Genomic DNA, 23,290 nt, shown 5'->3' on the forward strand with positions numbered 1-23,290 from the left:
TAATCGCAATTCAAACCATCTCTAAAATATGCCATATTTTTCTGTAAATTATTGTTGGAATGGAAAGATAAGATATACATTCAACATACTGTACATAAGTACTGTATTAGTTTATTATAACAATAAATCCACAAGATGGCATTAACGTTATTAACATTCTTTCTGTTAAAGGCATCCACGGATTTAAAGACTTAAAAGTTCTTAAAAGATACATTTGAGTACAAGTTATAGACCCCAATCACCAACGTAACACAATCACGTGATCGCGGTGTTGTGCCGCCATATTGTCCGTCATTGTGTGTCCGTATTCTCAATGGTCTCAATTTATCGTGCAATTTATAGTGCAATTCATGGAAACCCCAGTGCTTTCAGACTCTGTAAACTCATTGGATGTGTTGAATAAAAGGCGTTATGTGGAAAAGCTTCGGTCGATCCATTCACCAGATCGATATTTGATGCCTAAATCGATATTTTTCGACCCGCTGTCTTCGCCATCTCTGCCTGACATCTGCTACCCTGATATCTACAACTATCTTGTCCACAGAAACTCAGCCTATTCTCACGAAACTTTGAAAAACTTTAAGAGCAGCACTCTAAGCAACATTACCACGTGTGACCCTTTACTTCCAATTTTCTAAAATGGCGACAATCAATAAAAAAAAAAGTTGACTGCGATGGCCGACGGATAGGTGGATATTGGACTATTTCTTCAATAAAATACGCAACAACTGTGTCTGCCTCATTTGCAAAGAGACAGTCGCTGTTTTCAGACAGTCGCTGTTTTCAGAGTTCAATGTGACGCGATATTACCAAACAAGACACACTGACATGTACATTACAGGGAAGATACGCAATGAGAAATTATAGCAACTTGAAGCTAGTTTAATTTCACAGCAGCAGTATTTCGCAAGAGCCCGAGTGTCGAAAGAGAACGCCACAAAGGCGAGATTGTTGAAATTATGAATTAAAAAAAATAAAAATATAGCAAATGTGACACACAGAAGGGTTTGCTAAAATTTGTTTAAATATATTGTTCAACGTAAATCAGCCAAGGTAGCCTCCCACATTTTTACCACACCAAATCTGGACTGTGGACACCCCTGTTTAACTGATGATCCGTAGAAGAGGCCAGCTTTTTTCACTTGGTACCAGCTAAATATTATTCAAAAAATTATGATGGCAGAAGAAATAAACATCTTGAATTTGAAACTGTATGTTGTCGGCGATTAGCCTCGCAATGATCTTAATTGTGGTTGTCAGCCCAAAACCCTCTGAATATATATTAAATGCATCTTACCAGGTATAAAATGACTACTACGTAGTCTTTGGTGATCGTTTGGTGCCCAGTTTTCTCGTTGAATTGCAGCAGTCCATCTCGCTCTCCTCTTCGGGTCTCTCGGAATACGGTAGAACTTCAAGTCCAACGGCCACACACGCCTTCACCATTTTGATTATTAATGTTAACGAGCAGAAAAACACGCCGCAATAGGAGGCATGTACGTAGCAGTAATGTGTAAACACGACGAGCTGACGGACAATATGGCGGCTCCTGTCAGGGGGGCGGAGTTGTGACGTCATGTGATTGGGGTCTATAGTAATTTTATATTACGAAAAAGAACGTCTCCTGCTCCGCCCAAATGCATGATGGGAAGTTGGGCACCCATGACTGTCAGTGGTAGCTGCAAATGGTATACAGTATGTTCTGTGTTGTGTTCAATTAGGCGTGTTAAGAAAAAGAATGTCTCCTGCTCCGCCCAAATGCATGATGGGAAGTTGGGCAACCATGACTGTCAGTAGTGGTTGCAAATGGTATACGATATGTTCTGCGTTGTGTTCAATTAGGCGTGTTAAGAAAAAAAATATCTCCTGCTCTGCCCAAATGCATGATGGGAAGTTGGGCAACCATGACAGGTAGTAGTGGCTGCCAAAGCTTAACCCCAAACCCTAAAAGGCATGGTCCAATGAACGCCTGTGTCCACTTGAATTTCTCTGCCTTTTCGCTCTCAATGTGCGAAAACGGCGTCATTGTATACTGTTTGTGGCAATGCATGAACGGGTCATTCCGTGTAGGCGTTAATTGTGTCAAATATTTTAACGTGATTAATTTTTAAAAATTAATTACCACCGTTAACACGATAAATTTGACAGCCCTAACAATTATCCGAAACAACGCTCAAGCACACCCTCCTTCTGCCTCTTCATTGTTTTGGCAGATTTCAAAGGGATTTATGTATGTACCGTATGGTACAATGCAAACAAACAAAGGCCTTTATGCCCTTTAATAGGTGGTGTTTCATTTTCGTGGGAAATCATAACAAGGCAAGATCAAAGTAGATGTTTGTTTGAGTGACGAAAAATCCCGACAGCATGCAGTCAGATGCAATGGCGTGGTTGTCTAATTAACATGACAAATATGCACCATGTTGTTTCCAACTGTGTGCATGCATGCTACACACATAGACTTTACTATCAGTTGATTAGACAGCTCCTACAGACATTGCGCTACCTAGGGAGCCGGGCCAGGCTGAGCGTCGTGGCAGCTTTCACTGCAATAAACTCAAACACACACTGCGTTGTAACGCCAGCTTTAGGTGGAAACAGGACGGAAGTTTTAGTGAATACAAGCAGGTAGGAGTGTCTCGAAAGTTATTTGGTCGAAGATTCAAGGTAATCGTTATATAAAATACCACCATGTATGCAATTTGAAACATGAAAAAAATGAATGGAAAAAAATTAGTGTAACTTTAGGTTGAAATAATAACGTAAAATGAATAATAACTGCCCGTTTTTTTTTTTTACTTTTAACCATAACTATATAAATTCTGGGATTTACGCAATTATTTACAAGAATTTTCAACTTAAAAACCTCTTTGTTTTGTGATGGCTGCAATGTTGGATTTTGTGTCCATACACAATAGCATAAATTTACATTCAAATAATCAGGTAATATTCTGCCAACTGGCCGTTTCTTGGTGGTTTAAAAAAAAAAAAAAAAAGTTATTTAGACATTTCTGCGTCCATACAAAAAAAAATCCGCTTTTACTTGCTTTGATTGTATATAACATTTCAATCTAAAAACAACGAGAGCCAGATATCCAGCAAGACGTGCTGAGGCAATAGTGACAACGGAATTCAACCTAAATAAGTTGTTATTGTAGATAGAAAAATGCAAAATTTGCTTTTGTTGAGTAAAATTTGTCAGGGACGCGGGCAGGCAGGCAGGTTGTGTGGACCCAATTGCAGGGACACAAAAAGCGGCAAGGCAGGTGAACTCAAAAAACTTTTAATGATATCTAACAAAAACACAAAGTACAACTGAGAGCACTGAGGATCAAACTGGGAAGATTCAAACAAAACTTACTTAAATCGGAGGGACTGATACACGAGGGCTTGGACAGGGCTTGACTCAGACACCGACACAGACATTGACAAGCACATGGGCATTGACAATGACGCAACAAGGAATGAAAAGAAACTGGGAGCTTATATACACACACGCAGACAAGGGGTAACGAGGCAACGAGGAACAGGTGAGCACAGGAGGATGCAAGTTCAGAGATAAACTAGGAGAAGGCACAACAGGTGAAATTAATAGGCAATCACGGGGACACACTAGGAGGAAACCAACACAAAACCTAACAAAATTAAGATGATTCTGCATGCTTTCCTCGAGTATTACATTTCTCATGTGAAAATTCAGAGATTTATTAGCGGTGGAAAACATGTCAAAATTGCACAAATTTTTTAAAAAAATTAAACTCGGTATTTCAGGCAAAAACTTCTATGATATGCTAACTATTGCTATTGATCCTGAAAGTATAGGTGATGATCTCTGCATTTGGAGATTTTTGTATGTCTAACGTAAAATCTGAGAATTTTAAGCCATTTTAAGTTTTGTTATACTCATATTAAAAAAAATTAATCGGGATTTTATTACGGAACGACTGACTTTTTTGGTGCCGCTGCTCATGGAGACTTATATATGCCTAAGGGCCTGTTTTGCATGTTTTGGTTTTAGGTCGCTGGCTGCTTTGGGGTTTTTTTGTAATATTTTTGAATTTTAAATTTGAAAATAGGCCCCCTACGGAGCGGCCCCACGCCCCGTTTCACGTCAACTGATAGGAAAGTCTAGGCTACACACTATGATGAATTATATGTTTTCATGCATTTATAGCGTTTTGCAATCCAAAAAAATCCAAAATAACAACGTGAAATGGGGGTTACAAAATATTGTCCAGTGGGCCACAATTGGCTCCTGAGACCCCTGTCCTATATGAATGCAATGAAAAGTTTTTTTGTTTTTGTTTTTTAATAAATAAATATATAGATATATAAAAAATAATTCATACATAAAAGGGTTAAATCTAATCACCAGTGCAAATTGGTGAGTTGCATCTTAATATCAACTGTGATATTGTTAGTCCAGGCACGAGCAACTAAATCTCAATAAGTGTCTAATGGTGCCTAGCGTACACAGTCTTACATCATGCATCCCTAGTGTGCTGCCTTCTTCTTCATCTTCTGGATCAATCAAATTAGTGCCCCTATTTTTTTTGTGCTGCAAATTCACTAGGATGGGGAATAGCAACATTACTAGTCTACAGTGGTATGAAAATGTATTTGAACCTCTTGGAAATTCTCACATTTCTCCATAAAATCACCATCAAATGTTGTCTGATCTTTGCAAAAATCGCACAGATTTAAAAACAGTGTCTGTTTTAACTAAAACCTCCCAAACATTTATTGGTTTTTATATTTTAATGAGGATAGCATGCAAACAATGACAGAAGGTGGGAAAACTAAGTAAGTGAACCTCCTGCCTAAGGAGACTTAAAGAGCAATTAAAACCAATTTATACCAAACCATTTCAGTCAGGTGTGTGCCCAATAACTGATGAGTGGTTTAAAGCTGCCCTGCCCACTATAAAACACACACCTGGTAAGAATTGTCTTGATGAGAAGAATTGTCTGATGTGCATCATGGCTCGGTCAAAAGAGCTGTCTGAAGACCTGCGATCAATGATTGTTGATTTGTATAAAGCTGGGAAAGGTTACAAAACCATCTCTAAAAGTCTGGATGTTTATCAAACGATAGTCAGAGAAGTTGTCTACAAATGGAGAGAGTTCTGCACTGTTGCTTCTCTCCCAAGGAGTGGCCGTCCACCAAAGATGATGCCAAGAGTTCAGCACAGAATACTCAGAGAGGTAAAAAAAAGAACTCTAGACTGTCTGCTAAAGACTTACTGAAATCACCGGCACAGTCCAATATCTCTGTGCACACATCAACTATATTTAAAACTGTGGCCATGAATGGTGTTCATGGGAGGACTCCACAGAGGAAGCCACTGCTGTCTAAAAAAAACACATTCTTGCTTGTTTAATGTTCGCAAAAAGGCACTTGGACACTCCACAGAAGTTTTGGCAAAAATTTTTGTGGACTGATAAAACCAAAATTGTTGAGTAACACACAACATCATATGTGGAGGAAAAAGGGAACAGCCACCGACATCAACACCTCATCCCCACCGTGAAGCCTGGTGGAGGGAGCATCATGATTTGGGGCTGCTATGCTGCCTCAGGGCCTGAACAACCTGCTATCATTAATGGAACAATGAATTCAAAAATTCATCAGGATGTTTTGCAGGAAAACCTGAGGCCGTCTAAAAAGAGGATGGATGCTGCAACAAGACAATGATCCAAAATACAGAAGTGAATCTGCTTCATAATGTTCTCAGAATAACAAATACACATTCTGGATTGGCCAAGTCAAAGTCCAATCTTTTATCTGTGTGATTTTGACAAAGATCAGATCACATTTGATGGTGATTTTATGCAGAAATGTGAGAAATTCCAAAAGGTTCAGATACTTTTTCATACCACTGTTAGACGGTAGAACCCATGACTGTGGAACAACTTGTAGGAAAAAAAATCTATAAACACAAATCAAGGCAAGCTATCAAGAATAAACTGAATCCAATACTATAACCCAATGGTTCTTAACCTGGGTTCGATTGAAGCCCAGGGTGAAGGTGAAGGTTAAGACACACAGGGTCCTATTTTTGGACGCTGACTAAATCTATGCAAAGTGGTGTTTTAGACCAGGTTTTGGACTGTTAGTCCCCAATTTACAGGCTTTATTCCAATTCTTTTACCTGCTAGTCCTCTATCTGATGGGAGGACGTTTGCTCAGTGGAAGGTTGCCTCTCACTTGGTATGAGGAAGTACAACTGACCTACTGGTGGGGTGCACTGCGTTTACATAAAAAAAAAAAAAAAAACATTTGTGTCATATCTTACGCCATGAAAATGTAATGTGAAAACAAAACTAGAAACTGTGAAATTGTTTAAATTCAAAATTGAAAAGTCAAAATTAATTTTTGTAAATTCACACTTTTTATTGGATTTGTGAGAGGATTAATGTTTTTTTTTTTTTTTTACAAAATGACTGTTTACAAATTTGGTGATCATTTTGTGCAGGGTTTTTCATTATTAAATTTGATATCATTTGAGAAGCATGACAGAAACTGCACGGTCAATGTTAATGCAACCAACCAGGTTTAAAGTTGAACAATATAAGATATTTTCCTCCAAATTTGAATGAAAAATTCTAAGATATGTGCAATGGGCCAGTCTTGGTTCAGTAGTCTGATAAGATAAAAACATACATTTTGGCCTGTTTAAGAACATGCTGTCTAACTGAGAAGACGTTTGAATGGAAATTCACTTGGGTTTTAGCATGCTATCTTAGATATATTGATTTTGGTTTCTTAAGAACTATGTCAAAAGTCTAGGGGTCCAATTTAATTCAGATTTTACATTTGAGAGGTAGATTTCTTGTGTGCTACGGGACTGTTTTTATCAGCTTCGCCAGATTGCAAAGGTGAAATCTATTGTTTCATGCTCTGATTTGGAGAAATTGATCCATGCTTTTGTCATAACTTGGCTAGATTATGGTAATTCTTTGTATGCAGGCGTTGGTCAATGGCCTGTCTGCAACTTGTGCAAAACTCTGCTGCTCGACTCCTAACTAAAACCCGCAGGCGCGAACGTATCACCCCGATTTTAGCATCTCTTCACTGGCTCCCAGTACATGACCAAATACATTTCAAGATATTATTATTTGTTTTTAAATGTTTGAATAATTTTGCGCCGCCATATCTGTCAGAACTGCTTCAGCCTTACAGTCCAACCAGAACCCTCAGATCAGCTAACTACCTGTTTCTAGAAGTCCCAAGATCAAGGCTGAAGCTTAGGGATGACCGTGCATTTGCGGTGATGGTGCCCAGGCTGTCGAAACAATTACCCCTTACTATTAGACAGGCCCCTTCACTTATGGATTTTAAATCACGCCTTAAAACATTTCATTTTTCTTCAACTTTTAATGTGCAGTGTTGTTGAAACTGTTTGTTTATTTTATTTTTATGTGTTTGTTTTATCTTTGAAAGTTAACTTATTTTGCTGTTTTATGGTATGTAAAGCACTTTGGACTCCTTGGCAGATTTTTTAAATGTGCTATACAAATAAAGTTGATTGACTGTGTAAGATGTGCTTTAATGCTTATGCACACTAACAGTATTTACAATAATTAAACCAATTATGTGTGTTTAAAACTAGGTGTTATGATTATGTTTTCTCATGTAACAGTCTATTCGCTTGTGCTTTAGTGCTTACACAATGAAAAGAGTAAGGTTTCTGTTTTCAGTAAACGTCACCATAATGTTTCATTCTGGTTTCTGTTCTCAGTAAATGATACCATAACAGCTAAACGAAATTCACGCATGTGCAATGAATGCTCTCCCACTTGTCAATAAAAGACGCGGCCCCTAGAAAAGGGGCTGAGAGAGGCTTATTGTGAGCAAACGTGCTGCACTGTCAGCCTTCTCCCTGGTGGCCACCAGTGTTAATTTTATCTACGTCTCAAGTCTGATTTTTCCTCCGTCCTTTCCTAGGTCTTTGTTGTTTTCTTAGTTCAAGTATTAAGTTTAGATCTAACAGACTGATAGATAGACAGACAGACAGACAGACAGACAGACAGACAGACAGACAGACAGACAGGCAGACAGACAGACAGATAGATTGAATTTAAAAAAATAAATAAATAACGATTTTTTTTTACCTTTAGCAAGGTTAAGAACCACTGCTACAACCATATGGCACCACTGTAGATGTTAAGTTGAAATGAATTGAAAACATCTGGGTGGAAGATCTTCACTTTTTGCCTGGTACACCAGACTCACCACTGTTCCAGCTATTGAGTCTGGCCACCATTCAGCGGATACAATTTCCAGGGCGGAGCAAGCCACAGCAAACAGACAGCGGAGTGGACCAATTAGCGACGGGCAGACGTGATGTTAGTAAAACGACGAGGGCAGGACAAGGGACTTGCGCGCGGAAGTAAACATACGAGGAGAGCGGAGTTTATTCAACATGGCTAGCGCGAGACAGACTGTTGTCAATGACTCGTGTCGATGTGTTTTTGGTCATTTAAAACTGATTTTACCGTGGATTGGAACATATTCTCGGCTCTCCTGTTCACCATCTGTGTTGTTGTGGAGACGGCTTCCGACGCGCAAGATTGACGTTGCTCTTTAAGAACACGTCACGCAAATAAACGAATATGATTTGTCGATTGATTTTGTACCTGCTCGAGAGGCTGTTAATGGGCTGGTTCCCAGACTTTTCTCTCAGTGTTTGAAAAATACAGGGAGAACAGTCTGGCCGTCCCAGGCAACTTCACTTTCACCTTCATGGGTGTTCCTTCCCAACCCCGAGTGGAGAATTGCATGGAGATTAGGAATATCAAATCCAAGTAGGCCAACGATTAATCTGATGTTATCTTCTGTGAAACATTTAATTATTTCCTTTGAATGGGAGTACGTCATATCGCCTCTAGGGAATAAGATCATGTATCAGGAGGATTCATTTTTATAACATGAAATTTCATGTCGATCAATAGATTATTGACCCGTTATCGGAAATCCACGCCGATGTGGAGAGGACAGCGACAAAAACCCAGACGTATCAGTTAAGCGCTTCGTGTGCTTACCTAAGAAACCTCATGCAGCTGTTGTGATTGCTCCCAATATGTCTGCCTGATTACATAGAAAATCCAATGTCCTGGGGTCTATTTCGCAAAGCAGATCTAATGAAAAGTCTGAGTCGATTAACTTTGCAATGAGGGAAAATTCTGGGTTTCCGGTAACCCAAAGGGAGGTAATCAAACCTGAGAAGGAGTGAAAATTCAAGCAAGAGGTGTAAATAAAACTATGCGTCTCTTACTCTGACAAATCTCTGGATCTAATCTGTTCAGGAGCAGGTTATACTCTATGAACTTTGAGTTTTTATACTGTCTCGACCCTTTTTAAGAGCTACACGCCATTTCATTTCCTCATTCAGTCAGCATTCAAATTTTGGAGAAGAATTATTAAACCATGTGTCATTATAAACATCTTTTAAAAAAACACACACAATAAAAATACAAACTTTGAGTCAGCACTTGAAATAATGATATGTTGAATTAACATATTTTTATGTCACATATACAATTAAAAATGATGAATGAATAAATATTTACTCCAGCTAAAATTACTTTGTGCAACCACCTGATATAAAAAAAAAAAGTTCATTCCGAAATCGTTTTTGTCAGTGATCAGTCACAGTTTTTACCAATTGTTTTCACTGACATTGAATTCCTTTTGTCAATATGCCCATGAATGAAGGTACTCAATCACAGTGCAGAAAATTAAAAATCCTTCAAGAGTTGACTATCTTGCCGCACATAGACGTACAGATACCGTAATTTTCGGGCTATAACTGCTATTCCACCAAATTGACATGAAAAAGACATTTGTTCATAGATAAGCCACACTGGACTATAAACCACAGCTGTTCTCACTGTATTATGGATGATTTACACCAAAAGATATTAACCGGTAACACTTTATTTGACAGCGACACCATAAGACTGTCATAAGACCAAATGAACCACCATGAAGCTTTGAACCAATTGGTTGCAAAGCAATATTACTCACCAAAATTTGTACATACATGCGGCTTTGCGTAAATTTCGATAATTTTGCAATGTTGCAAAAAAATGTAACAAAATGGCTCAGTGGTGCCCCCTCTCCTATTAGGTTTTTTTCAACATAGAGCAATGAAATTAAGGAAGTCGATACGCTGAGCAAAACTGCTCCAAAAAGTCTCTTGCACCCATTTTCCAAACTCAACAGGGAATCGGGTATTTTGGATTGAATGTGAAATTTTTATCGATTTACGGGGTGCATATTTGAGACCTTGGCGCCTAGAGAGTAAATTAGATCCTCCTCAAAATTGGTGAGACTGTTCATTAGACATATGAGATCTTAAGTTATCAAAATGGTGAGTTTTTATTCACGGGCCTGACCTGGGCGGAGTGCCAAAGTCAGCCATTTTTATGGTAACACGCCATATTCCGTAAACGACTAATAACTACCTAATACAAGGCACAGTCTTTTTCATATCTGCCATGTATGAAAGGAATCCCAGCCTGAACACGACTGCATTGAAATATTTACCCATTAGGTCTGGCGCCCCAAGTGGTAACAGGAAACAACCTTTTTTACAAGACAGGCTCCTCCTCATCAGAGGAGCCTTAATGGTGGCAGGTGCCTGATGAAAAATATTCAGGTTTCGTTGAAGCTGAGGACAGGAAACAGAAAAGTGAAAATAGCCGTCGCCATTTTGTCTCGCCACAAATTTTAAACATTCATAACTTGGCAGATATACAACAAATCTGCGCCAAACTTCCCGTGAGAGTCGTACCCTGAAGGGTCCTTTAGGGGTCATTTGCATCAACTCTACAGCGCCAATTAGTGACAACAGAAAGTCGCATTTTTTTTAACTTATGCAACAGAAAGTCACTCTTTTACTAATACATGTCCAGTTCTTTTCGGGGTTTTTTTTCATTGTAAATGCAAGACCTTGTGTAATACTACATTTTAAACCCATGTCCATGTCTCTGTCTGTTGCATTAAGAACTCTGTTTCCCATTAAAAGAAAGCAGATTTTTTTCATTGACTTAGGCAGCTTATAAAGCCACGAAATTTGGCACACTTGGTCGAATTGGCACAAAAACCGTGAAAAGGGAATCCAGAGAAAAAAAATTCCACTCTTCACGGTGTTTGTGGTTTTTACGAAAAACGAGGAATACAGCAAAAAAAAAAAATCACTGTATTCACCCATTTTTACACAAAAACCGTGAAACATGAGGGAATACAGCGAAAAAATATTCACTGTATTCCCCCACTCTACCACGAAAACCCCAAAAAACAAAGGAATACAGCAAAAAAAAAAACTTTACTAAATATTCACTGTATTCCCCTGCTGTACTGCGAAAACCGCAAAAAAACGATGGAATACAGCGAAAAAATTCTCACTGTATTTCCCCGCTCTACTGCAAGAACCGCGAAAAACGAAGGAAGACAGCAAAAAAATAATTTCAACTGTATCCCCACGCATTTCCGTGAAAACTCTGTTCGGCAAAAAAAATTCACTGTATTTCCCATTTTTTCTGCGAAAACCGCAAAAAAAGAGGAAATACAGCGAAAAAAATTTTTGTGTATTCCCCTGCTTTCCTGCGAAAACCGTGAAAAACGAAGGAATACAGCGAAAAAAATCTTCACTATTCCCCCGCTTTTCCGCGAAAAATGCGAAAACCGCAAACAACAAGGGAATACAGAAAAAAACATTTTCTGTGTTTTTCGCAAAAAAGCGGGGAAATACAGTGAATTTTTTTTTCGCAGTTTGCGCGGCATAGCGGGGGAATACAGTGAAAAATTTTCCACTGTATTCCCTTGTTTTGCATGGAAATGTGGGGGAATATAGTGTTTTTTTTTCAGTCTATTTCCTCGTGTTTCACAGTTTTCTCAGTTTTTTGCATTTTTCGCGGAAATGCGGAAAAGAATTCAATGGAATATAGTGCCATGATTTTGCCTTGGTAAAAACGTGTCAAAGTCATCAAGGAGGCATTCTACTAAATTGCAGGTAAATACTGTGAAATCTCTTATATCACTTCCATATTAAATGTTGTTAATGATGTAGTGTTGCCTCAGACTGTGATTTGATCTCCTAAGATTTCCCACTCTCAACCTCTTTGAGTTTAGTTATGTGTTTGATTTTAAGTCATTTCCTATTATCCTATTGTTGAGCGCATTAAACTTTCTAATTTATACGGGGTTATAAACCCAGCCCTCTGTTATCATGAATCATTGAATCTGGGCACCGTTGATAATGGCTTTTTATGGTTGAGCTGTACACGCTAAAACTCAAGGTGAAACTATTTCGAGTTGGATAAAGTAACTGAAATCATCTGTTGTGCAACTGAGAATGTTTTCTTCAAAGCGTCTTCAAAGTACCAGAGTAAGGGGCCGCTTACATGATGATGCACACCAAGACGCAATTATTGTGTTGCAGAATGGCCTCGCCTTTACACAGTGACAGCGAAAACGGAAGGCAAAGACGCAAACTTTTGATTCCGGCCTCCAAAGTGGAACGGTTCGATTGTGGGGATTGCATCGCAAACATATGGCGGAAAACACTAAGGTGACTTAAAGTTCTGCTCTGAGACCCCCAATTTGGCCTAATTTCAAAATTGTTTGCCCTATATGCATGTTTGAAACATCATTGCAAAGCTTAAAATCTCAATTTTCTGGGGGGGGACAAACGTTTTGAACAGGAGGGCTTTTTTTTTTTTTTTTTTAATTTAAACAGCAAAACGCGATGCAGAAATCGCAGACATCAAGGAGTAATCGAGATTTTAATTTTTACATATTTACCCTTTTAAACTTTTTTTTTCAATTTTTCTTTGTTTGGATCAATTATTTATCACCTAAATATTGGGGGAAATGCGACAGTAATGAAAAAAATATAATTAAGCGATAGTTATGAGCAGAGGTTGCGCTAGACATTTTCGTTGCCTGTCATTTTGACTGACAGGGTCATAAAAATCCGGTCATAATCTATTTTTACCCGTCACTTAAATTTTTAAAATGATAATGATGACATATTCAATAGTATTTAGTTTTCATTCATTTTTAATTAATATTGTAACGCTTGCTTGGCGGCGAAAAATTAGACACGGAAGTCGTGGTATTTTTCTCCCTCTTTTTACTCTGCTTACTGCCAACAACACCAACAAAACAACAACTCCGCCCCCAAAGAAAAAGAGGCAACTATATAGACCCCAATCACCAACGTCACACAATGATCTTAATTGTGGTTGTCAGCCCAAAATCTTCTAAATATATATTAAATGCATCTTACCAGATATAAAATGACTACTACATAGTCTGTGGTGATCGTTTGGTGCCCAGATTTCTTGTCGAATTACAGCAGTCCATCTCGCTCTCCTCTTCGGGTCTCTCAGAATACGGTAGAACTTCAAGTCTCTCCGTCTATCTTCTCTGTTACTGCAACCAATCGCCACACACGCCTTCACCATTTTGATTATTAATGTTAACGAGCAGAAAAACACGCCGTAATAGGAGGCATGTACGTAGCGGTAATGTATACACACGACGAGCTGACACACAATATGGCGGCTCCAGTCAGGGGGGGGCGGAGTTGTGACGTCATGTGATTGGGGTCTATACACAGGCGGTAATCTAGTCCACCAATTGGATGACGCGCTGGCACACCGGGTGCACCAATAAGAACCTCACGTTGATGTGTCAATCACGGTGCCGCCGCCAGACCCCGGTGACGCTACAATATTCTGACAGAATAGCCAACGACGTCATGCATTAAGAGAGACAATAGCTAATTAATATGCTCACTCGCCACCCTGTGGTCTGGGGTGTGATTTGCAACCTGTCAAAATGACGGACGGACTTCAGTTTTTTCCGTCACCGTTTTAAAAAACCGGTCAACGACGGAAAATATTCGGTTTACGCGACCCCTGGTTATGAGGTAGATATCCGTAACTTATTTACAGACACCAAATTTTTCATTGTGATGTATTTTACACAAATCTGACAATCACCCTAATCGATGAACTTAATAGAAATTGTTAACCTGTTTAATGTTGTGTTTTTTTTTTTTTAGAATTGAGTAATTTTGGGGGGTTTTTTTAGTATCACAAAGGACTTTAACCTGTGTTCAGGGCTCATCAAACCAAAAAGTGACACTTAAATCAACTGAAATAGAATAAAATTCGCAAAAATTCACAAATGTTTTTCTGTTCTATGAATGGCTACAGGTGGACCCACAGGTTGGAATTTTTATGGTGGATATATTTACTTGTTCTGCCAATTGTTACAAGCCGATGGGATAAATGACCAAGGAAGCATTATTTGTAATGGGGCGGGCGGATTGTCTTGGGACGTATTTTGTTACCAATCACTAATATTATGAACTTCTCCTTATCTTTCAGGAGATGTTACTAGAAGAGAACCCTCACAAGAACGTGTGCAATGAAAAGCATGAAGCTGTGTATGTTAGTGACTGGCTTTCTTGTGATGAGGATTCCTGGAGCAACAGCAAAAGTCAACGATAATGGTGAGCGCCCGATATGATGCACAAGTGACTTTTTGATTTTCTCTGCAAATGTCAAAGGCAATATCTCGCTTCACTGGGTTTTAAGGAAGAGGCTGTGGTGGATAAGTGCTGTATCTTCTGTCATGGCTCTGATGTGATTATTGAGGGATGTAAAGATTAAGAGGCTGTAATATGATTGATCTGCTTTTCAGTCACTTCATGTTGTCTTGCTATTACTTTGGTAGATGGTGGATAACAGACATATTGTTTCTGTAGGTTTTCATATTTGCATCTTTCTTGGGCTAATAAATATGATTGAGCTTAATGATCAAAACATACGTTTCGAAGTTTTTCCTTGCTTGCAGTAGACTGGCGCACAGTCCAGTGTGTATCCCGCTGCTCCCCAAAAACAGCTAGTATACACCTCATCTCATGCATAACCATCGTCAAAAAGGTCTCTTGTAAATACACTGCTGGCCAAAACTATTGGCACCCCTGCAATTCTGTCAGATAATGCTCAATTTCAACCAGAAAATGATTACAACTGCAAATGCTTTGGTAGTAATATCTTCATTTATTTTGTTTGCACTGAACAAACACAAAAGAGAATGGGGGGGGGGGGAAATGAAATCATTTATCATTTTACACAAAACTCCCAAAATGGGTCGGACAAAAGTATTGGCACCCTTTAGAAATTCTGTGATGCTTCTCTAATTTGTGTAATTAATTGTGCACCGGTTACTTACCTGTGGCATATAACAGGAGGTGGCAATAACTAAATCACACTTGCAGCCAGTTAAAATGGATTAAAGTTGACTCATCCTCTGAGGCCTTTTTGTGTACCACATTGACCAAGGCGAAATGAAAGCAGACCAAAGAACTGTCTGAGGACTTGAGAAGCAAAATTGTGAGGAGGTATGGGCAATCTCAAGGCTAAAAGTCCATCTTCAAAGACCTTATATTCCTGTGTCTGCCGTGCGCAATGTCATCAATAAGTGTAAAGCCCATGGCACTGTGGCTTACGTCCCTAGATGTGGACAGAAAAGAAAAATTGACAAGAGATTTCAACGAAAGATTGTGCGGATGGTGGATAAAGAACCTTGACTCATATCAAAACAAGTTCAAGCTGTCCCACAGTCCGAGGGTACAACAGTGTCAACCCGTACAATCCGTCGGCTGAATGAAAAGGGACTTTATAGTAGGATACATAGGAAGACCCCACTTCTGACCCAGAGACATAAAAAAGCCAGGCTGGAGTTTGCCAAAACTTACCTGAGAAAGCCAAAAAGGTTTTGTAAGAACGTTCTCTGGTCAGATAAAAAAAAGTAGAGCTTTTTGGGAAAAGACATCAACATAGAATTTACGGGAAAAAACGAGGCCTTCAAAGAAAAGCGTCCCCACAGTCAAACCTGGTGGAGGTACCCTGATGTTTTGGGGTTGCTTTGCTGCCTCTGGCACCGGACTGCTTGACCGTGTGCATGGCATGATGAAGTCGGAAGACTACCAACAAATTTTGCAGCGTAATGTAGGGCCCAATGTGAGAAAGCTGGGTCTCCGTCAGAGGTCATTGGTCCTCTAGCAGGACAATGACCCAAAAAACACTTCAAAAAGTACTAGAAAATGGTTTAAAAGATAGCACTGAAGACTTCTAAAGTGGCCAGCAATGAGTCCAGACCTGAATCCCATAGAACACCTGTGGAGAGATCTGAAAATGGCAGTTTGGAGAAGGCACCCTTCAAATTTCAGAGACCTGGAGCAGTTGGCCAAAGAAGAATGGTCTAAAATATCAGCAGAGCATTGTAAGAAACTCATTGATGGATACCTGAAGCGGTTGTTCGCAGTTATTTTGTCTAAAGGTTGTGCTACCAATATTAGGCTGAGGGTGCCAATACTTTCGTCCGGCCCATTTTTGGAGTTTTGTGTAAAATGATCATGACTTTTTTTTTTTTTTCCCCCATTCTATTTTGTTTTTTCATTGCAAGCAAAATAAATGAAAGATATTACTACCAAAACATTTGTAATTGCAATCAATTTCTGGGAGAAATTGAGCATTATCTGACAGAATTTGCCAGGATGCAAATACTTTTAGCCAGCAGTGTAAATGCATCATTCTGCCATTTCAAACAATTGCTTTCTCATAATCCAAAATTACAAGCTCATAAAAGTTTAGACATGTTTTTCAATCTTTAAAAAAAGACAAAATCATTGGCAATTAAAAAAAAAAAACATTTTATTTTGCTTTCCTTACAGCAGTTAGCAATAGTTTATAACTATAGCAAGCACAAAAATAAATACAAATTTAAATAATTCCAACAGTGAGTTTAATTAATAAGAGTAGCATTCAGATGCACGCGGGCATGGCTTCCTATCTGTCAAAACCAATGACTTATTTTTACACTTAATCTCAATGTGCATGTATTTTTCTTACCATCCAATTTGAATCCTTAAAGAATATTGAATTGACTAACAAGAGCAGAGAGGAAGCCATGATGGCACAGCTAAGCGACAGTGTCATACATGCAGGGGGAAGGACAGTGACAAGCGAGGAAGAAAATACGATAAGCAAGGTGCAGAAAGGTTCAAAATCAAAACTTGGGAAATAACCGAACCCCAAAAACCTACCATGGGCAAGCTGTTTAGGAAAAACACTTTACAATTCTCATGTAAAAAGGGAGGAGGGGAAATGACAAATGTAAAATCACAGTTCGCTTTTTCTCTCCCTGATGGATTTAAAAGCAAAAGGAGGCAACAGATAAGACGTCCTCGAATAACCGTTTTCTGTCAAGTCCAGCTGGCCATTCGCAAAGCTCATCCAACAATCATCAATGAAGAATTTACAAATGCATTAGAACCTCCTGATAATTCATTTCTCTCTACCCTATTTGCTGGTTCTAGAGAAATGTGGGAAATAGTTTACAGTCCCAAAAATATAATCTCAAGCACACAAACGCACCCGCACACACACACCTAGAAATCAATCAACTATGACTTCAGTGCATTCATTTGTCTCTTGTCTGCCCCCAATCACTTTTCTTTCCCTTTGTGTTGCTCCCATGTGCTTTTGGAAGTGGCACGGAGATCCGGCAGGGCCACGTAGTCGTTCTGGAAGCGAGAATTGGGAGTTCGTTGCCGTTTCCGCTCCCCTTGTGTGGTGAAGAAGGCGTCCTGGAAGCGCATGCTGGAGGCTGTGGACTGGCAATTGAAGATATGAAAAGCAAGCTTTAATTAACATGTCATGTTTTCAAACAAAAAGTACAGTCACGCAAATCGTGACTTCATTAGTGTAGTGAAAGAATTGAAGATCATGTCTTTTATTGGCAGTAGGGAGTACCAGGATAGGATTATTCCACACAGTGTTTTTTTCTCCGAGGGACGTCCTCAGACAACTCAAAGGATGCAAAGACAAACTTGAACATCGGGTTTTAAAGCGCTACTAGCGCACATGAACCGCAAACAAGAGGGATCACTTTATTGCAAAATACAGTGCCTTGCAAAAGTATTCGGCCCCCTTGAATCTTGCAACCTTTCGCCACATTTCAGGCTTCAAACATAAAGATATGAAATTAAATTTTTTTTGTCAAGAATCAACAACAAGTGGGACACAATCGTGAAGTGGAACAACATTTATTGGATAATTTAAACTTTTTTAACAAATAAAAAACTGAAAAGTGGAGCGTGCAATATTATTCGGCCCCTTTACTTTCAGTGCAGCAAACTCACTCCAGAAGTTCAGTGAGGATCTCTGAATGATCCAATGTTGTCCTAAATGACCGATGATGATAAATACAATCCACCTGTGTGTAATCAAGTCTCCGTATAAATGCACCTGATCTGTGATAGTCTCAGGGTTCTGTTTAAAGTGCAGAGAGCATTATGAAAACCAAGGAACACACCAGGCAGGTCCGAGATACTGTTGTGGAGAAGTTTAAAGCCGGATTTGGATACAAAAAGATTTCCCAAGCTTTAACCATCTCAAGGAGCACTGTGCAAGCCATCATATTGAAATGGAAGGAGCATCAGACCACTGCAAATCTACCAAGACCCGGCCGTCCTTCCAAACTTTCTTCTCAAACAAGGAGAAAACTGATCAGAGATGCAGCCAAGAGGCCCATGATCACTGGATGAACTGCAGAGATCTACAGCTGAGGTGGGAGAGTCTGTCCATAGGACAACAATCAGTTGTACACTGCACAAATTTGGCCTTTATGGAAGAGTGGCAAGAAGAAAGCCATTTCTCAAAGATATCCATAAAAAGTCTCGTTTCAAGTTTGCCACAAGCAACCTAGGAGACACACCAAACATGTGGAAGAAGGTGCTCTGGTCAGATGAAACCAAAATTGAACTTTTTGGCCACAATGCAAAACGATATGTTTGGCGTAAAAGCAACACAGCTCATCACCCTGAACACACCATCCCCACTGTCAAACATGGTGGTGGCAGCATCATGGTTTGGGCCTGCTTTTCTTCAGCAGGGACAGGGAAGATGGTTAAAATTGACGGGAAGATGGATGCAGCCAAATACAGGAACATTCTGGAAGAAAACCTGTTGGTATCTGCACAAGACCTGAGACTGGGACGGAGATTTATCTTCCAGCAGGACAATGATCCAAAACATAAAGCCAAATCTACAATGGAATGGTTCAAAAATAAACGTATCCAGGTGTTAGAATGGCCAAGTCAAAGTCCAGACCTGAATACAATCGAGAATCTGTGGAAAGAGCTGAAGACTGCTGTTCACAAACACTCTCCATCCAACCTCACTGAGCTCGAGCTGTTTTGCAAGGAAGAATGGGCAAGAATGTCAGTCTCTCGATGTGCAAAACTGATAGAAACATACCCCAAGCGACTTGCAGCTGTAATTGGAGCAAAAGGTGGCGCTACAAAGTATTAACGCAAGGGGGCCGAATAATATTGCACGCCCCACTTTTCAGTTTTTTATTTGTTAAAAAAGTTTTAATTATCCAATAAATTTTGCTCCACTTCACGATTGTGTCCCACTTGTTGTTGATTCTTGACAAAAAATTAAAATTTTATATCTATGTTTGAAGCCTGAAATGTGGCGAAAGGTTGCAAGGTTCAAGGGGGCCGAATACTTTTGCAAGGCACTGTATATACAGTCATGTGAAAAAAATTGGACACCCCATTAAATATTCAGTTTTTATTAAGAAATGTTCCCATATCAAAGTCTGATCTTGTTTTTCTTTATCTCTGGAAAAGAAAGTGATTTATTTGCAGGTAAACAACAAAAATTAACATTGTTTTACTCATTAAACCTAATATATCAACAAAAATGCATATTTTAACTGAGGAAAAAGTTAGGACACCCCACCACCTAAGCAAGTGTTACCTCCTTTGGTTGAAATAACTTCAGTGAGACGCTTTTTGTAGCCATCTACCAGTCTTTGACATTGGTCTGAAGGAAGTTTGCACTGCTCAACGCAGAATACTTTCAGCTGTGAAATGTTTGAGGGGTTTCTTGCATGTAAAGCCCATTTCAAGTCACCCAACAGCATCTTATTTCTTCCCTTCAGCCAGTCCTTGGATTTACTGGTATATTTTGAGTCATTGTCATGTTGCAAGGTCCAGTTTCGCTTCAGCTTTAATTCTTTTCACGGATGATCTCTCATGTTCCTAAAGCACTCTTTGATACACGATAGAATTCATGGTGGATTCTATGATGGTGAGCTGGCCAGGTCCTGCTGCAGCAAAGCAAACCCAAACCATGACACTTCCACCTCCATGCTTCACAGTTGGTATGAGGTTTTTTTCATGGAATGCTGTATTGGGTTTACGCCAAACATCTCCTCTGTTCTGGTGTCCATATAATTCAATTTTAGATTCATCTGTCCAAATAACATTAATGATAATAATACACATTATTCCAGAAGTCCTGGTCTTTGTCTACATTCACTCTGGCAAACTTTAGCCTTCTTGGAGAGCAGAGTTTTCCTCCTTACACACCTCCCATGAAGGTTAAACTTGTGAAGTCTCTTTCTGATTGCATGTACTTTCACATCAACAGTAGCAAGAGCTTGCTGTAGGTCCCGTGATGACATTTTAGGGTTTTTGGAGATTTCTTTTAGCATCTTGCGACCTGCTCTCGAGGGGAAATTGCTTGGATGGCCAGACCTGGGCATGTTGGCAGTTGTTTTGAATGTCCTCCACTTGTAGATTTTTTGTTTCTAGACAGTGGAATGGCTGATTTTATATTCTTTAGACTTCTTTTGGAATCCCTTACCAGACTCATAAGAGTCTACAATCATCTTTCTGAAGGCCTCAGACAGCTCCTTTGATCTCACCATGGTTTTTTCTCTCACTTCATCAGTCAATCACTGTTGAAAGTATTCTGCAATGAGGAGTGGGGCAAACTTTGTTCAGACTGATGTCGAAGACTGGTGGATGAGCTACAAAAAGCGTCTCACTGAAGTTAAGGGGGTAAGAGTGGGTAACACTAGCTATTAGGTGGTAGGGTGTACTAACTTTTTGCCCAGTTAGAATATGCATTTTTGTTTATATATTTGGTTTAATAGGTAAAATAATGTTAATTTCTATTGATTACCTGCAATTAAACCACTTTCTTTTCCAGCGATAACGAAAAACAAGATCAGACATTGATATGTGAACATTTCTTAATAAAGAACTGAGTATTTAATGGGGTGTCCTAATTATTTCAAATCACTGTATTTATATTTACACTAATAACAACCTTTGCAGAACAAAGGTAAAATGTCCAGCAACAGCAAAGGTGTCAAGAAAATCACATCGGATTTATGTTGAACAAATTACTGAAATTCTACAGTTTCCTACATTGATTTTAACATGTCAGGTTTTGAACCCTGAGATAATGGAGAGGAAGTGTGACTAGCCCCATCTGGTGTTAAAGATGGGAAGTGACACAGAATGTAAACCAATTTTAAGCTTCTTGTGAGGACCATATGCAATGAGATTTTCATGATTTTCAGCAAGCCGCAGTTGGCCCGCGGGCCGTAGTTTGGACGCTCCTGATTTTTGTGCTAACTTAGCCAGGGCTGGTTGTTCAGTTTTTGTAGACAACGGCCATCTTGACGACAGCAGTGATCTAATTTACCAGACGGAAAACAACTTTACCTTCAGCAATTCAATGTTCTGAAATTACAGAAGTTAGAGCAGAAGGTAGCCAATTGACCACAAAAGTTGCCTTAACTAGACTAAGACTCCATTTTATACGTAAGCAATGCCTGTAACTTTATGAAAAAGCTAATAAGATGTTTGGGGATCATAATTTGTGGTATTTTTTCAGTCTGAACCATTGTAGAATGGCTCATGCCTCAGGTTATAATTAGTTCTACTTTATTACCCGCCTCATAATGTACAATTGTTTGTTATGTGCTTTTAATTAGGAATAGTGTATTTCATCCATTTCCTTGATTTAATTGCTCATTAACTATTAGTTGCGATGCTTTGCATGTATCCTAAGTGAATGTTGTTGTTTGCCTCATATTTCAAATTGCCTTTTCTAAAGCAAAGCTCTTCATTAGCAAAGCTAAAATCCCTGACTCACCATCATCACACTTGTAATACAGACTACAGGCAGTCCCCGGGTTACAAACGAGTTCCGTTCGTACGCTGACGATAAAACCCTCATTTCTGTGTAAGTCAGAATGAACCCTTTAAGTACCCCTAAATACCCCCTACATTTCAAAATAACTATCCAAAAACATTATATGTCACTGTACTGTCCTCGCTAAGACATTGGAGCCAAGTCCGAACTAGACAGTGAGCTAAGCTGTAATCTTTCGTCACTTTCTCTCTTGCTTGGCTGCGCGACTTCTTTGTGGGAGAAAATACGCTGTTCTTTGTGTGCGCACGGGCGCTTTTATTCGCATACGGAAGTACTACCTAGGCTTTCTGCTCCGAAATAAAAGGCATGCATCACAAAACAAAAGTCAAAATTATAATCAAATACACATTGCGCCAAAGTAGAGAACAGTCATATTGTTAAAATAAAGTAAAAAGAAAAAAAAGATACTGTGAGGTGCAGTAAGGTACTGTTTACTTGACTTAAAAAAATGGCGGACGGGACTCCGGCGTCATAAAATCGAAATTACGTAAGTCGGCTACGTCGTAACCCAAGGACTACCTGTATTATAAATTGTCATGTCATACAGTTTAAATATAATACTTACAAGTCGGCGCTTCACCTTTTTAGGCAGGTCTTCGTCCAATGTGTAGACGTCGTCCCTTTTTGCCAGCACCTGAGAGCCGTCCTCAAACTCCACCTGGACACATACACAAAGTTGTCATTCAGTGAACTGAGAAGTGATACAAAGAAATATGAGAACTGAAAAAAGTCCTTGAACTAACTTGTTTAAGAAAATCTCAACTTATGCAAGCGAGTGCGTCACGGATGCATTAGTGCATAACTAACGTTTGACGCCCAGCTGGACTAAATAAAGCTTTAAGTGGGGGGCCCCCATGACTCGGAGCCTGGTGAATATTTCAGAGAGTTTGAATTATGCACATCGTCACATCCTTCTCATCCTCGCCTCTCTCTTCCCATCAGTCCTCGCTCTGAACAGCGCTCGCGAGCGGCCTGGCTTTACCACTTTCGTTTCTAGCGGCAGTGTCTTGTGTCTTTCTCTCCCTCTAGCTATTCTCACATGGACCTGAATAAGTCGAAGGAGTCACGATGGCTCCGATGTCGAGGGAGTTCAACTACTTTGCACTCCCCCGACTACACTCGGGACACAAGTTTCGCATTTACAGAAGAAAAAAAAAAGCACAAGGTAAGTGTGTTAGTGG

General features: G+C 39.4%; 1 protein-coding gene across 3 annotated transcripts in view; it reads right to left on the reverse strand.

Moving 5' to 3' along the window:
- Positions 1–16,086: 16,086 nt before the first annotated feature.
- The window catches only part of kdm4c (lysine (K)-specific demethylase 4C), a 57,261-nt gene continuing 50,057 nt past the window's right edge, over positions 16,087–23,290 (reverse strand). The window contains exons 21-22 of one of the 3 annotated variants that reach the window (XM_057843804.1): positions 22,690–22,767; positions 16,087–17,701 (exon numbers count right to left, since the gene is read on the reverse strand). In XM_057843804.1, the coding sequence (XP_057699787.1) occupies positions 17,534–17,701; positions 22,690–22,767 (246 nt within the window). In that variant the 3' untranslated portion in view covers positions 16,087–17,533. Of the gene's footprint in view, positions 17,702–22,674; positions 22,768–23,290 lie in introns of all 3 variants that reach the window. The other 2 variants (XM_057843803.1, XM_057843805.1) reach the window with 2 other exon arrangements.

The sequence above is a fragment of the Corythoichthys intestinalis genome, chromosome 8 (genome assembly GCF_030265065.1).
Source record: "Corythoichthys intestinalis isolate RoL2023-P3 chromosome 8, ASM3026506v1, whole genome shotgun sequence".
NCBI lineage: Eukaryota > Metazoa > Chordata > Actinopteri > Syngnathiformes > Syngnathidae > Corythoichthys > Corythoichthys intestinalis.